This window comes from Oryctolagus cuniculus, chromosome 17, assembly GCF_051225735.1.
Source record: "Oryctolagus cuniculus isolate XC-2025 breed Fujian yellow rabbit chromosome 17, ASM5122573v1, whole genome shotgun sequence".
Classification (NCBI taxonomy): domain Eukaryota; kingdom Metazoa; phylum Chordata; class Mammalia; order Lagomorpha; family Leporidae; genus Oryctolagus; species Oryctolagus cuniculus.
Genome location: NC_142883.1, coordinates 27509350 through 27526263, shown reverse-complemented (window position 1 = coordinate 27526263; position 16914 = coordinate 27509350). Strand labels below are relative to the sequence as shown.

Below are 16914 nucleotides of genomic sequence, written 5' to 3'. Positions count from 1 at the left end.
ATGTTGCAATGATGAGAGTCCATTCTTTTTTTCTGGCTAATAATATCCTGTGTATATAGATATTTTCTTTATCCATTCATCTGATGATGGATACTTTTATTGATTCCACATTTTGGCTAGTGTGCTATACAGTGCTGCTATAAATATGGTAGAACATGTATCTCTTTGATAGAATGAGTTCATGCCTATTGCATAAATACCAAATCCACCTTTTCACTAAGGAAAAACAGGCTGACTCAGATGAATGACAAAGCAAAAGATAGGAGTAAATTTAGCATTGCTAAGGAAAGAAACTATCCTCCCAGCAGGATTGAGAGTGGTGGGTGAGATCTTGGAGGAACATCAACTTTCTTCCCCAGCCCATCGGTGGTAACTCAGAGCAGATCACACCTGTCTAGTCTCATTTTCTTCCTTTTCCACATCTCAGCCACTTCCTCCTAGCAGCCCCAACCCATGAGTTCCAAAGACTTCTCTTCTGCTTTCTTCCAAAGTTGCATTGCAAAAATGCCTACTCCTAAAGCTTCATACCTTTTACCACTATTCTGTCACCTCAAGATCTAATCTCTTTATTTTCTAATCAACACTATGATGTGCTGATGTAGTATAAAACATCTGGACCAACACTGAGAAGAGTCCAGTAGCCAGTTGCATGATTGTCATGTCAATGGTATGCCCAGACATCTGGCTGACTTTTCCTATGGGTTATGGTACTCATACACACATAGCACTCTAGTGTTTCTAAGTCAGTGTGGTTAGGTAAGGTACCCCAGCATAAAATAATCGAAAGGAAAAAACAGAAAGAAGAGGAGGAAAGCTGTGCTACACAAAGCAAGGAATAGAGGCTGTGGGTTGATTTCTGTTCTTGGTTCTGCAACTTACTACTACTTCCTGGATAACTCATTCAACCTCTTTGTGTCTTGCTCTCCTAGTTGATTGAGTAAGAGGCGAGGCTTGAGTACACCTGAAATCCTTTTTTTCCTAATCCATGCATAGGCTACATGACTCTGATTTTGCCAATCTGTGTTCTCTTCTGCAGTGAAGCCAATGCTTTGTTTCCACCATGTTGTTTTTTCTTGCACTGATGCCCCCAGAGTGTGGGTCTGACAAGCAACCCACAGGCTTTCTGCATTCAGCCTTTACAAATCAGCCCCTTGGCATCTTGAGCTACTCGGCAGGAAACCAGACTAAGCAGTGTACTTAAATCTCTTAGGTTCACTAATTGCATTGCAAAGAAGACCTATTACACACCTCAGCAGAGCGGTCAGAGACATATAATAGGAAACCTGAGTTGCAAAGAAAAGACACCTAATTTATGACATGACTGTCAGACCTCCTTCACTAGCCCCTCTTGGCGCTGAGCAGCCTTCCAAATTACAAGCTCAGTCACCCAGTTGATAAACCAACACTAGGAACGGCAGATATCACCAGTCTCTCAAACTAGACTTTCCTCTGCTTTCCTATGTCTAGACACACTTGGAAAACAGCCAAATTAGACTAAAGAACTCAAGCCAGGTGGAAACTGTATTTTAACGAAAATTTATCACTAACCCAAGAAGCTATTTATAAACTACATGGTTTCACCAACACTCTTTCTGCCAACTTTTGTTTCTAAAGATTTGTTTATTATTTATTTGGAAAGCAGAGTGAGAATGAGGGAGTGAGAGATCTTCCATCTGCTCACTCACTCCCCAAATGGCTGCAACAACCAAGTCTTTGCCAGGCTGAAGCCAGGAGCCTGGAAGTCCATCTGGGTCTCACACATGAGTAGCAAGGGCTCATGTACTTCAGCCATCTCTGCTGTCCCTCAGGCTTATTAACAGAGGACTGGATCAATAGCAGGGTGCATAAGTCTCGAGGCAGTCCTCCAAAATGGGATGTCAGAGTCATAAGTGGAGGCTTAACCTGCTTTACTATGATGCTGGCTCCTTTCTGCTGACTTCTGACTTCTTTTTCAAGAGTTGTAGAATTTGGAATCAAAGGCCGGCGCCGTGGCTCAATAGGCTAATCCTCCGCCTTGCGGCGCCGGCACACCGGGTTCTAGTCCCGGTCGGGGTGCCGGAGTCTGTCCCGGTTGCCCCTCTTCCAAGCCAGCTCTCTGCTGTGGCCCGGGAGTGCAGTGGAGGATGGCCCAAGTCCTTGGGCCCTGCACCTCATGGGAGACCAGGATAAGTACCTGGCTCCTGCCATTGGAGGGTGAACCAACGGCAAAGGAAGACCTTTCTCTCTGTCTCTCTCTCTCACTGTATACTCTGCCTGTGAAAAAAAAAAAAAAAATAGAATTTGGAATCAAACGGGATTGACCTGAAATTCTGGCTCTGCTAATCTCTAACTGTGGCCCCTAAGGGAAAATCATTTCATTGCTCTGAGTCCTATTTCCTCTTTATAGAATATGGGTAATAATGACTTCTTCATGTAGACAATGTAAGGATTAAATGAGATAATTGTGTACATGGCCTAGAATATACCATTGTTACTGTCACTGTTGTAGATCTTGTGGGATGTGATCGCCCAGCGTGATGACAGTTGTGTGTTTTTATAGTTACAGTAAGAGACAACCTGCTGAATGAGACCATATCCTAAAGATAAGAAAGCCAGCATTCCTGTTACCATTGAACAAAGCCCATGTGCTGACTCCATGTAGAAGAACAAACAGTCATGTGCTGCATAATAACATTTTAGTCCACAAGGGACCACATAGACAGTGGTGGTACCATAAGGTTACATGGAGCTGAAAAATTCCTATCACTTTATGATTTCACAGCTTCTGTGACTTCATAGTACAATGCACTCCTCACATAGCTAAGTAAGTTTACTGACCACTACTCACATAAAAATGGAACACATGAAATTATGCACCTACATAGTACTTGATACTGTAACTAAATGACTGCGCCTGGTTAATGTATTTATTGTACCATGAATCATTGTTTTAGAGTCTTTCTGTCTGTTGGTTTTTTTTTTATTTACTGTAAAACAGCACACCATGTTATGTGGTGGTTTCCTACATCTTCAATTTACCATGTCTTAATGTCGACAAAAGGCTACGTTGAGTGATGGTCCTCTCCTATTTAGATTTGTGTAAGTAATCTCTGGTGTTGGCACAATGACAAAATCACCTAACAGTGGGTCTCTTAGAAGGTACCCCATCATTAAGACTATAAATAAAAAGACCATCATTAAATTCCTGAATTCCCAGGTCACTGAGTAGAGGGGTGAAATTTCTTTACAATGGCTTTACAGTTACTCCCTGAGACACTGGAAGTCATAAAGACTCAAGTTCAAGTCCCTGTCTCTCATTGCTTTATATCTTTGGGTATAGCCCTTAGCCTTTAAGTACCTAGTTTATTTATTTATTTATTTATTTGACAGGCGGAGTGGACAGTGAGAGAGAGAGACAGAGAGAAAGGTCTTCCTTTTGCCGTTGGTTCACCCTCCAATGGCCACCGCCAGCGCACTGCGCTGATCCAATGGCAGGAGCCAGGTACTTATCCTGGTCTCCCATGGGGTGCAGGGCCCAAGTACTTGGGCCATCCTCCACTGTACTCCCTGGCCACAGCAGAGAGCTGGCCTGGAAGAGGGGCAACCAGGACAGAATCCGGTGCCCCTACCGGGATTAGAACCCGTTGTGCCGGTGCCGCAAGGTGGAGGATTAGCCTAGTGAGCCGCGGCGCCAGCCCTAGTTTCTTAATCTAAACAGAGGCACAGGCTCCACCCTTGTAGACGTCCTTCCTCCATTTCCTAAGCAGCTGTGCTGAGGATGCAAGCAGCTCTTGTACAAGGCACATGGCCACTCCTTCCTTTTGCACAATTGCCCTTCTATTTCTACTTAGCTACTCCATTTATAGCGTTACACTTCCCTTTAAGCGTGGAGAATTATTTTTCTAGCATATTAGAAGATATTTAGGTCAGGCTGCCTTGAGAGAGACCATAATGGAAATCTCACATAAGCTTTGTATCACATCAAGCAAATAACTACTTATTGAATCTTTCAGAATTTCTGAAGGGCTACTCGAGCTCAGCTTTCTGCAGTAAACATCAACCCTACAAGCACTATCTCCATTAAGCCAAAAGATCTTCAACATGTTTATTTTGTGAATTGAGTCTTTTATAAAAGATGCATCTTCCTTTTCCTTTTCTATCTCGAAATATAAAGTCAGACAACATCTGAGACCCTAGTGATAGGGAATGTATGCCAGCATAGTCTCTGAGGTCCCATCTCTCCTCAAGGGTAAGTCTACCTTGTTAGGTATGTTGCTTTTGACAAGAAAATTTATTTTTTTACAAGTGTCCTGTCATTCAAATGTACGTTTCAAACTGGCTCTTCTTTAATATGACTGAGGTTTGCAGAACAGTTTTAGTATAATTGGCCTTTTAAATTATGTAAAGGAAATATAAAATAGATAATATATATGCATGTGTATATATGCATTATGTCTAATGTATATGCATATCTAATGTGAGTATATAATATACACATATATATACATTTATATCACATGTATCATCCTGTTATGTGTAGTATGAGCATAAATGTTTCATTAAGAGCTATTTGGATGGATGTAATAAAAAAGGAAATGAGATTTGAAGATAAGCATGATAGTTTTATCATTTCTCTTGACTAGGCCATGGTGCTCAAATACTTGGCTAAAACATCATTCCAGATGTTTCCGGGCAAGTGTTTTGGGATGAGCTAAATATTTTGATTCAGTGGAATTTAAGCTGATGGTCCTGCATGCAGTGGATGGGCCTCAACCAATGAGTTGAAGATCCAAAGGGAACAGACAGGGCACCCCTGGACGAGAGGAAATCCCGCAGTTTTGGACATGAACTGTCATACTGGCTCTTTCCTGTGTCTCCAGCTAGATATCTTTGGGGCTTCAGTAGCAGGGTTCTGCTCTGGATGTGACCCTGCAGATTTCGATCTTTGTTGGTGTCTGTAATCATGAGCCAATTCCTTGCAGTACATCTTTTTCTTTTATATGTGTGGGTGCTTGTGTGTACACACCCTGTTGATTCTGTTTCCCTGGAGAACCCTAATACAATACGTAACCCTAACATCCTAAATTTCCAACTGCTGTGGGCTTCCTACTCTACCAACCAGCCTCTTGAAGGCAGAGTAATGTTGCATTGTTGGGTGAACAATTCCCAGTCGTTAGAAGCAGACTGCATGAGGGCAGGAAAGCACACAGGAGCCTCCTGGTCTGCCCTGGGCACCTCCACTCCACATGGGGATCAGCCCATTCTCTTCCCACCCAAAGGAAAACTGATGGCATGGATCTTAGCTGCACACCGTGTTTGCTGCTGGGTTTGGTAAGGGAGGAAATGTGAAAATGAACAGAGGAAGTTCAGGTTGAGAATTTAGCATTCCCTCTGACACCAAGCAAGCATTCAAACCAAGATGCCACGTGTTGTGTACAGAATTGTGGCTGGCTTTCAAAGAATTAAAATCACCCTTACCTTAAAAGTGCACTGTTAAGCCAAAGCCTGCAGTTCCAGCATCCCATAGGGGTGCCAGTTGAGTCCCAGCTGTTCTGCTTCCCATCCAGCTCCCTGGATGTGCCTGGAAAAGTAGCAGAGGATGGCCCAAGTCCTTGGGCCCCTGCCATCCATGTGGGAGATCCAGAAGAAGCTCCTGTATCCTGGACCCTGGCTTTGGCCTGGCCCAGCCCCAGTCATTGCAGCCATTTGGGAAGTGAACCAGCAGGTAGAGGATCCTTTCTCTCTCTCTCTCTCTCTCTCTCTCTCTCTCTCTCTCTTTCTCTTTCTCTTTCTCTTTCTCTAACTCTGCCTTTCAGATAAATAAATATTCTTTTTTTAAAAAATGCATTGGCCAACTTTATTTCTCTCTGACACTGTAGTTTCCCCAAAGTGAAAAAAAAGGATAGACCCCTTATTACAAGGCTTTGGAAAACTTTGAGTCATTGAAAAGTTCTGTGTGTACTCTAGGACAACATCCAACTTTACATAAGTAATACATGGGGATAATAATTTGGCTTTGTAAAAGAATCCGATACTTTCACATAGACTCAAGTTATTGAGATAATCCTGATTAGCATACAGCCTTAACAAGTGTGTCTGGAGAGCACCTATGACCTGCTTCCCACCTATGACCTGCTTCCTATTAAAAAAAAAAAAAAAAGAATCCTATTGCTTCTGGAACTGCCTAAGACCTGACTCTATAGAATGGAAAAGAAGTGAAAATCCGCAACATCTTTTTTCATTTGAAATAAGCTAAGATACTTTAATTTGCTCACATCTAGGCTGTTGGTCTTAGAATCAGAAGACCTGGGTTTGCCACCTGCCAGTTGTGTGATTCTGGACAAGTTACTGAATCTTTACCAGACCCTCCCCCCCCTTTCTTCCCTCACTGGCAAAATAAGCATCACACACTTCCCTCACTTCATTTTTTCAGGGAATTAAAATAAAACAAAAAGGTGAACTGGGGGCAGCCAGAGGCAACCTGGATATCCCCTACAGTGTCAGTTTCTTCATTCAGCTCTGCTCTGGTCTGCATAATACAACTTTTTCCAGCATGCTGTGCACCAAAGTAGTTCATTGGAAATACAGTAATTAGCATTACAGATAAAATGACACTGCTGCAATGTTAATTACTGTAGTGCAGATGTACTGTTCGATTTAGACATCATACATAATGTTGTCAAGCCTTTATTTTTAAATTAAAGTGCAACAAACCATACCCTGGCTACACAGCTTTTTATGATTAATACAAATTAATGTTATTTCAGTGTCTAGGGAAAGAGTTGGGAAAGGGGGTGTTGTATCTAATTTTAAGAACATACAGACAAATGGTAAAAGTAAAGGAACCCCCATTAACTTTCTGTCCCCATTCAGCTACCCACATTTTGTGAGGTCCAGAGGGCAGGAACTGAGCCTGGCTTTTCCTCACCATACTATTCCCAGCTCCTAGAACACAGTCAGTTGCAGTGAATATTTTCTGAGTAGCTGACCCACTAAATGAATGAATGGGCAAAGACAGAGCCAAGTAGGCAGAAGGGTTTTGAAAGTGAAGTGGAGGAACTCAAAGGTGCAAGGGTTTATTCCTCCTCCTCCTAGTTTTGTGTTGGCTTTGTGGCATTGGAAATGATATTGGATGCTCCCCACATCTGGTGCTTTCAGTCTGAAATGAATTGGCAGAATGCAGAAGTCAGGTGGAGTCCTTTATTATGACACTGCACAAACACTGGATTCCACCAGGCTGTAGCGAGAAGGAAAGTTGTGATGATATCTTCCACATCATCTAGGCACCCTTGCAATACTCCAAAAGTGAGGGAAGAAAGAAAATTAAAATGCCTGACTGTTACATATACGGCCAAGCATTACTTATTTAATTATCACAACAACCTTATGGGGAATTTTTCAATTTTTTAAAATACTTTTAATTTATATAAGGTGAATGAACTTCATGTATTTCATATATACAGTTTTAGGAGCATATTGATACCCCTCACCTTCCCTCCTCCATCCTTTCTTATTCTTGCTTTCAATTTTTACAATGACATACTTTCAGTTTATTTTATAATCATACTCTTAGCCCTCCACTAAGTGAAGAAGTTAACAAATACTAAGAAGAAAAAACACTGTTCCTCAACAGTAGAGACAAGGGATGTAAACAGTAATCGGATTCAAAATATTAATTTCACTCCTATACATTATGTTTTTGTGCCGTGTTAGTTACCACAGACCAGGAAAAACATATGAAATTTGTCTTTTTGGGATTGACTTATTTCACTAAGTATAATGGTTGCCAGTTGCATCTATTTTGTTGCAAAAGATAAGATTTCATACTTTTTTATGGCTGGGTGGTATTCTATAGTGTATATGTACCATATTTTTTTGTGCAGTCATCAGTTGATGGACATCTGGATTGATTACATATCTTAGATACTGAGAATTCATCTGCAATAAACATTGGGGTACAGATAACATTTTTGTATATTGATTTCATTTTCTTTGGGTAAATTCCTAGGAGTGGGATGGTTGGGTCATATGTAGATCTATTTTCAAAGGTATCTCCATAGTGTCTTCCACAATGGCTGTACCACTTTACATTCCTACCAATAGTATATTAGAGTACTTTTTCCCCCACATCCTTGCCAACCTCTATTGTTTGTTGATTTCTGTATGAGAGCCATTCTATCTAGTGTGAGGTAAAACCTCATTGTGGTTTTGAATTGGTTTCCCTGAGGGTTCATGCCTGAGCATTTTTTCATGTGTCTGTTGGCCATTTGAATTTCATCTTTTGAAAAATGCCTGTGCAAATCCTTTGCCCATTTCTTAACTGGATTGTTTGCTTTGTTGATGTTTAGTTTCTTGAGCTCTTTATAAATTCTGGATATTAATCCCTTATCAGTTGCATAGTTTGCAAATATTTTCTCCCATTCTATCAGTTGCCTCTTCACTTCGTTGAGCGTTTCCACTGCAGGGCAGAAGCTTCTTAGCTTGATGTAATCCCGTTCGTCTATCATTACTTTGCCTGTGTTTCTGGAGTCTTTTCCAAGAAGTCTTTGCATATGCCATTGTCTTGCAGAGTTTCCCTAATATTATCCTCTGGTAATTTGATGATATCAGATCATAGATACTGTGGTAAAATACATATAACATAAAATTTACCATCTTAACCATTTTTAAGTGAACAATGCCACGATCAAGTACATTCATGTGGTGAAACCATCCTCCTATGTACCTCTAGATCAGTCCTCCCTGCTGCTAGTCCTGGAAGCCACTATTCTATTGTCTGTCTCTGATTTTGACTACTTTCAAAACCTCATATATGGTGAATCCATTTTTTATATATAAATTGCTGATAAAGATGGATTGTGTCATTTTGCTATTTGTTTTCAACATGCCTTATAGACTTTTTGTCCTTCATTTTTTGGGGGGAAATTTTTTTACCTCTGTTTTATGGTTAAAGAAATTAAGACCTGAAGGCTTTCTCAGGCCATAGCAGAGAGTTGGATGGGAAGTAAAGCAGCTGGGACTCGAACCAGTGCCCATATAGGATGCTGGCACTGCAGGCAACAGCTTTACCTGCTAGGCCACAGTGCTGGCTCCAGAACTCTGATTTTTTTCCTAAAGCTATTCTATATCTTTTGAAGCATATATAATGCCTGTGTAATATCTTAATTAGAAAAATAATTTTATTTAAAGATGGATGTATTATCAAACACAAACCTATCTTGAACCATTATACTGCAAGGAAAGTTATGAATTCAAACATAAAAAGAAGTTCTCATTATCTCATAGTAATTAAACAGTCATTTATGTGAGCCTGAAGAACAGAAACGGAGTCTTTGATAGGGATCAAGAAATAGTTAGCTTAAGGAAAAAAGAAATGTATTGGTAAGAGGAAAGTATCTGAAAAAGTTAAGCTCGGGCACCATGAAGGAACTGGCCCAAAGGATACAAAGATATCTGAAACTCAGCTATTCATTCATTCTCTCTCTCTCTCTCTCTTCTGATCTTTCCTTTGCATCACAGGTTAACTGGGCCTCATGTGACTTTGTATTTCAGGCATGCAACAGAACCTCTGCAGAGTGTCTGTCCAGACTAATGATAGTTTAGATTCACAAGAGAACATAATTAACTTGGGAAGAATCAGTTAGCTTTAAAAAAAAATGTATTAATTTATTTGAAAGAGTTACACAGAGAGAAGAAGAGGCAGAGGGGGGCAGGGAGGTCAGTCTTTTATTCACTGGTTCACTGTCCAATTGGCTGCAATGGCCAGAGCTGCATGGATTCAAAGCCAGGAGCCAGGAGCTTCTTCCAGGTCTCCCATGTGGGTGCAGGGGCCCAAGGACTTGGGCCATCCTCCACTGCTTCCCCAGGCCATAGCAGAGAGCAGGATCAGAAGTGGAGCAGCCAGAACTCAAACTGGCACCCATATGGGATGCTGGCATTGCAGGCTTTACCCATTACATCACAGCACCAGCCCCATTAGCTTTTGTAGAATAACCAATTACCTCAAAACATAGGGAATTAACCATATAGCTCCAAGACTATGGGTCAGTGTTTTTCTGGATTGGGCCAGACTAAGCTGATATTTACTGGATCAGTCCACAGGTGAATCATCCATGGATTGACCACTCTAGGAAGGCCTGTACTAGTATGTTTGTCTTCACTGTGGTCTCATTCTCTAGCACGTTAACCCAGGCTTGTTTGCATGGTATTCCTAAAGGATACTTTAGGATGCCTTCTGACTCACGGTAAGCACCACAGAAGCTAAGTGTAGCAAGAGCGCCCTCTGGAGAGGCTGCCACTCCCTACTCCACATGTGGCGTAGTATCTTCCCACAAAGAGGAAGCAAAAAGCACTGGTCTAAGCACCATACTGGATTTGGGGAGAAATGGAAGTAATGCCTCGCTTGACCTGTTATCCATTGCCTTGCAGGTCAGTGGGACTATGTACAACACTGGAAGACATGTATCCCTCCGCCTGGACAAGGAGCACTTGGTCAACATATCAGGAGGGCCGATGACATACAGCCACCGGCTGGAGGAGATCCGGCTGCACTTTGGAAGTGAGGACAGCCAGGGATCAGAGCACCTCCTCAACGGTCAGGCCTTCTCTGGAGAGGTATGTGGGTCTGTTCAGTACTGAGTTTAAGTGCCAACTTATAAAAGTTGATGCCTAGTTATATCCAAGGTATGATAACAGATGGCAAGATTTCTCTTGAATCTATGAAATGGAAAGGGCTGCGCCTGTCTCCCTTTGTCTGCTGCAGATTGGCATGGAAGCCAATATTTTCCAGAGAAAGCAACAATGAAATTAGAGCTATGTCCTTCCAGGACACTGGGGCAACTTCTGAGATTCACACCCCAAGATATTTCCAGAGCGTTATTCAACTCCGTACCCTCATCTTCGTGTATCTTTTCAAATACTCCTTCCTGAGCCATCAGCTTCCCCTGGGCCATGCAGGATAGCCGTTCTCCCTTCTGACAGAATGGTTCTCATTTTCTCAGAACCATAACGTACTATAGGAAATGAATGTCACACAGCCAAACAGTTTGCCTGAGATTTTGCCGAATGGAAATGTCGTCATGTACCACTGTTTATAGTGAGTGTCACTATGGGCCATCATCAACCCAGACAGAACTCAGACCTCAGAAGTGAATCCAACCACAGTTTCAATTATAGGACAAGAGCTACAGTTAAACAAATGTCATCTGTGAGGTGACAGTTGACAAGCAGGGTATAATTTGGTTCCTTTTATCTCCATCTCACTTGAGGGTGTTTATCAATCAGAGATCAGGGTCTTTACATGCTAAATAACCTATAACTCCATTTCTACTTAAGAGTCCTCATTAACTGATGTCAGGAAGGCTTTTGAATTACAGAAGGATGTCTCTGATGTGGTGTTTTGTTTTTTAATCCATGCCATGTTTAAACCTAACATTGTTTTAAATGTGGTGAGGCCATGCACTGAGAAACAGACTCACAGCCTTAATGAGTCCACTGCCATATTTTGATATGTGTTCAAACTGCCTCAACTAAAAGTCTTCCAAAAACTCATCTTGCTCCTAGGGATGCAGAGACTTTTTTTTTTTTAATATAAAAGAGCTTCCACCACAGAACAGTTCAAAGACTACAATATTCAAATCATTAAAATGTAATGTCATATGGTAATGGAGAGGCACAAGTGTAGCAGCAAACTCAGTGGAAGAATTGACGAATTTTCCTTGAAGGGGTCGGGAGAGGCTTCACAGAAATGGTGCCCTTTCAACAGGGCTGCGATGAGAGGCAATGAAGAACAATTTTAAGAGTATCAGCTTTGGAGTCAAAAGACCCGAATTTATAGCTCCCGCTTTCATACATACCAACTATGTGATCTTGGAATGTTACTTGATCCTTCCAACTGACACTTTAGATAGCCCCCAAGGTTGTTTAAAAAATTAAGTGGGATTCCCAGATGTAAGGAGCACTGGAAGTACTCAATGGCTGATAGATTTAAAAAAAGATAAAGCAAGAAATAAGAGACAGCATGAGCAAAGGCCCCAAGACATGTCAAGGAACCAAGTGTTGGAGGAGCTGCATGTAGATTTCATCTTGCATTTTGTCTGTGATCTATTAGTAATGGTCGCATAGACAATGAGGTTGAGTTTCCTTCTTCGATCTATAGGGGGAAAAATGCTAAAATTGATTAGGGATGTCTTCCACAGGCACTGTAATCGGTGGCTCCTAGGAATTACAGAACCTGAGCTAGAGTATACTAGGAATATGATGAAAGCATGGCAAAAACACAATGTGAGAGTAACCAGAAACCATGCAAATTAGAGAATATTCAAGTTAAACTCTTCCTTTTAGTTATATAGATAATATAGATTATTTTAAGATCTGTGATTATTTGTTCACAATTATTTGTTTGCTATTATTCCTTTGTTTTTCTTCCCCACCTTAACTGTCATATGCAAGTCCCTATTACAACACTGCCTTGGGGTAAAAAATATTTGTAAAATAAGTAAGTGAAAAAAATAGACATTGTTACAAGACTAACATCTCTACATTACAGAATTCTTTAGAGTCACTTGCTTCTTAAATATATAATAACGGTGCTTTGTAACTTGTATATCAACCTCAATTTTCAACTATGTAAGTGTTTCCAAAATCCTTAAGGAAAACATAAAACAATTTGATCTCTACACTTATCAATTTTCCTAGACCTACCCCAGCCCACAGGTGTCAGATGCTCCAGAAAGTCTGCATTTCAGAAGTTCCTAGGACAGTCTCAGGATCAGCTTTGTGAAACACTCCTTTGATGCTACATTATTAAGTATTCTCAATGAAGACAGAAAATGCTTAAACAGAGTTGCAAACCAGAATTAACTGGGGAGTGCTGTCGAAATATTCACGCCTGAGTCCTTCTGAAACCAACTAAATCAAGGTCAGGGAGTATGGTTGAGGTGTGGGCACTTGTAACACTTCCCATGTGGTCAGTAACCACTATGGAACCTCAGGTTAAATTCTGCCTGGATTATCCCAGGTTCATAAACAATGAGAACTTTATTAACCAAACCGTGCTGTACAAATAAAGGGAGCAATGAGGCAAGCACTTAGCCTAATGGTTAAGATGCTCAAATCTCACATTGGATTGGTGCTTGGGTTTGACTTTCAGCTCTGGTTCCTGACTTCAAGTTTATCCTGGGGGCAGCAGTGATGGCTCAAGTAATTGGGTTCCTACCACCCTACCCCAGGAGACCTGGATTGAGTTCCTGGCTCCTCATTTAGGCTGAACCCAGCCTAGCTGTTGCAGCCATTTGAAGAATGAGCCAGTGGATGAGATCAAGCTCTCTCTGTGCTCTTCCTTCCCCCTCAAATAAATATTTTTAAAGCTGTAATTGCCGTAGGTGATTGCCCCCTTGAAAATGGCAAGAGCAGAGACATTATCTTGACTGACAAGGTTTAGAGTTGGTCTCTCTCTCTCTCTTTCTCTTTCTCTCTCTCTCTCTCTCTCTCTCTCTCTCTCACACACACACACACACACACACACTGCTCCAAGGCATACTTGATCATTAGCCTCAGCATAAACGCCATTGTACCTGACCCTATACTTCATCATTTATATCACATTTCTTTCTAAGCTCCTCAACTGAGTAGCCTACAGACAAATTGGTGTGGGTTTTGGTGAAAGAGACTTGAATTTTGGAAGCTCTAAAATAATGTTATATAGGAGATGGTTGACCAGGTAGTCAGCTTTGGAAATATTTAAAGGGCTCCAGTGAACAACAAAATTTTGCTATTCCCTATGAAGTGTGATGGAAGAGACCTAGCATCAATGGGTAGAAGATATAGGAAGATGGAGTTCAGCCAACTCCATGTCCTAACAATGAAAGCTATCCATCAATGAAGTGGGTTTGCCTCTGAATATAGTGGATTCTTACCATCGAGATTGGTAAGCACTGAGCAGAATTTGGTGACTTCACAAAAGTAACGCATCCTAATGAGCAAGTAGATTACTAGATTTCCTGTACCTTATAATGATGGAATTTTACACAAGCTGTGATTTCCTTATAGAAAATTCCTCCCAATCAGAGTCCACTGAAAGTTAGTCTCAGTACAACTGACTATAATTTCCCCTAAGTTTACGTTTTCTTTTTCTTCTGTGCTACCTTCAAAGCCACCTTTTGGTCTCTACTTTTGACTATCCTCTGAGAGGACTCAAGTAGACACTTCTTTCTAGCAACAAAGCATGTGTTTATTTTGTTGACAGTGAATAATCACATTGCCGTCTACTCCATCCATCATTGCTGATGGTGATAAGTCAATTAATGCCAGGCATTTTCCTTGGCACAGTGCAATAGTCGTTATCTGAAGAGCTGTAGATTAATTGCAGTCTTGTCTACTGAGGTTATTGTAATTGATGGTAATCATTTGCTTTGTTTTATAAAGCTGTGTAGATGTACGACACAGTCAGCAACTGCATTTTTATAAAAAATTATTCATGTCCTACATGGACAATTCCTGGACACCTTGTTGGGGGTTGTTGATAAATGAGCATATTCAAGGATTCAAATGTCTTGGTTTTTTTAAGAAGGGAAAATTAACTGTTTTTAATAAGTAAGACCCTTAGCTTGCTAATCGTGTCTAAATACTTAGATTAATATCCAGTATAAAGTAGGGTGTTTATGAAAAGAAACCAATACATTATCGAGGCAAATGATGATATTTGAAAAGAGCCATGCTTCTGGATTAAGTTGCATTAGTGGGATTGCATAAGAAAAATCTTTTTTCTTTGGGAAAAATTGGACTAATTTATTTTTAAAAAACCTTCCTTAAACTCTTCTTTGCAAAGGGGTGCCCCAAAAATTGCACCTGCCACTGCACAGGATCCCTGTAGCCAGAGCCTCATATTAATTTTATCCCATCTTTACACGGCGGCTGTGCTTTCTGAGCTAGGTCTGAGCTAGACCCCAGCTTCTGGCCAGAGAAGCATACAGTCTATTGAAGGATATGCATATTAATGGTACAAACTAATGTGGGTTATATTTGAGGTTTATTCCAGAAGGGGACTGTGAGAGAGCTCTCTGAGTCCTATTAAGGAGAGAAGGGATGAGCAGCTGTGCAGACTGACCTACTTGCTTCTCCCTCTGAAGGTGAAGTAGAAGCACATTGACCTTTCTCGATCTCAGCCTCTCGGGTCCGTGGTCCTGCTCAAAACACATCTGGGGGGTGGGGGAGGCCATAGCTGTTGCTATAGCAACAGACTAGATTGTTTCATTAAAAGAAATTAAAGTCAAAGGTAAAATATGGTATTTTTTCTTTTCTGGAGAAAAGGCTCTGAATCAGAAAAGAGAAAACAGTTGTCTCAGAACCAAGAACTAAGACTAAACAACAGAAAATGCCAGCCTTGTCTTCTTCAAGGAATCAATTATTTGTCTCCTTGAGAGACTGGTTTCACTAAAGCAACACACATTGTGGGAATAAGCTACTGACATCAAATTGTCCTGAAGTGTTCTAGGGTATGAGAAGCGCTGAGGAGCACTAACTAAGGCAGAACCAAGGCCCCATTGGCATTGAATGCTTAGATATAAGGGAAGGGCTTTGGCAATCTACCTAGCACTTTGTTGCTTGGCTGGAACCCCTTGGTGGAGCCACTCTGTTGCCACAATTGGAGCTTGAAAGGAAATGAGGATTGAGATACTTAAGAATAACAGGTTCATGGAAAGGCTACTTGTGTGCTGTGGCAAAGTTGTTTCCTCTACAGTGAATGCCAGCTCCATTTCCCTACCCCACATCCACCTCAGTCCCCTTGTTAGAGCCTCCCATTCCTCCTCCCCTCCTTTTATTTTTTTTTAAATTTAATTTTTTATTTATTTGAAAGAGTCACACAGAGAGAGAAGGAAAAGCAGGGGTCTTCCATCCACTGGTTCATTCCCCCAATTGGCTCCGCAATGGCTAGAGCTGCACTGATCTGAAGCCAGGAGCCAGGAGCTTCCTCCCAGTCTTCCCATGTGGGTTCAGGGGCCTAAGGACTTGGGCCATCTTCTACTACTTTCCCAGGCCATAGCAGAGAGCTGGATCAGAAGTAGAGCAGCCGGGACTCGAACTGGTGCCCATATGGGATGCCGGCACTGCAGGCAGCTGTTTTACCCACTAAGCCACCCCGCCTGCCCTCCTCCCCTCCTTTTAGTAAGGTGCTGCCTCCTCCTGACTTCCAGAAAATTCTGCATATTCATCCATCCCAGGAGTCTGCAAACCATGGGTAATGGGGCAAGTCCAGCCCAGGAGCTAAGCTATTTTAAAAGATTCTAGCAGAAAAAGGAAGAAGGGGGAGGGGGAAGACAAAGAATAGGAGTAACAGAGACTATAAATGGCCTGAAAGGTCAAAATATTTCCTACCTGGCCTTTTACAGAAAAAAGATTGCTGATCTCAATATATGATGTTACCCATCACTGTGCATTTTGGAACTGTTCACTATCACATCTGTTGGAACCACACTTCTTGACGGATGGGAGTTTTATCTTGATCACTGCGGTACTCCTTGTGTCTGGTATGCTGTGTGGCATATGAGCATAGTGTTTACTGAATGAAGGAATAAATGATCTCGGTAACCTCTGAAGGACAAGATCTGTGCATCTTTGTACCTAGCCCCTGCTTAAGTGATGTTTGTGGAGTGAGTTATTCAGTTGCTGAATCAACAGCTCAATCAACTATTACTGTCTCAGAAACAAAGACTTTATACGGTCTTCCTTCCCTGAAATTATGATTGACATGTCTTGCATTCATGAACTATACAGAAATGCACAACCCCCTTTAAATTGAAGACAGGATGTTTTAATCAAGGTGCCCAAAGCATCAAATTCCATTAGAAACTGGAAATGAGCTAAAGTGGTTTAGTCATAGCTACCATTAACCAATCTGGTGTTCTCAGATTTCTCTGGGAAAAGAGAGTGCTTTGA

The 16914-nt window shown here is 41.4% G+C and overlaps 1 protein-coding gene across 5 annotated transcripts in view; it reads left to right on the top strand.

Annotated features, from left to right (window-relative positions):
• Window positions 1–16914, top strand: part of CA10 (carbonic anhydrase 10 (inactive)) — a 574039-nt gene that overhangs the window by 445844 nt on the left and 111281 nt on the right. For all 5 annotated transcript variants that reach the window (XM_017349134.4, XM_089318013.1, XM_089318012.1 and 2 more), the window contains one exon: window positions 10408–10593. In XM_017349134.4, coding sequence (XP_017204623.1) covers window positions 10408–10593 — 186 coding nt within the window. The remainder of the gene's footprint in view (window positions 1–10407; window positions 10594–16914) is intronic.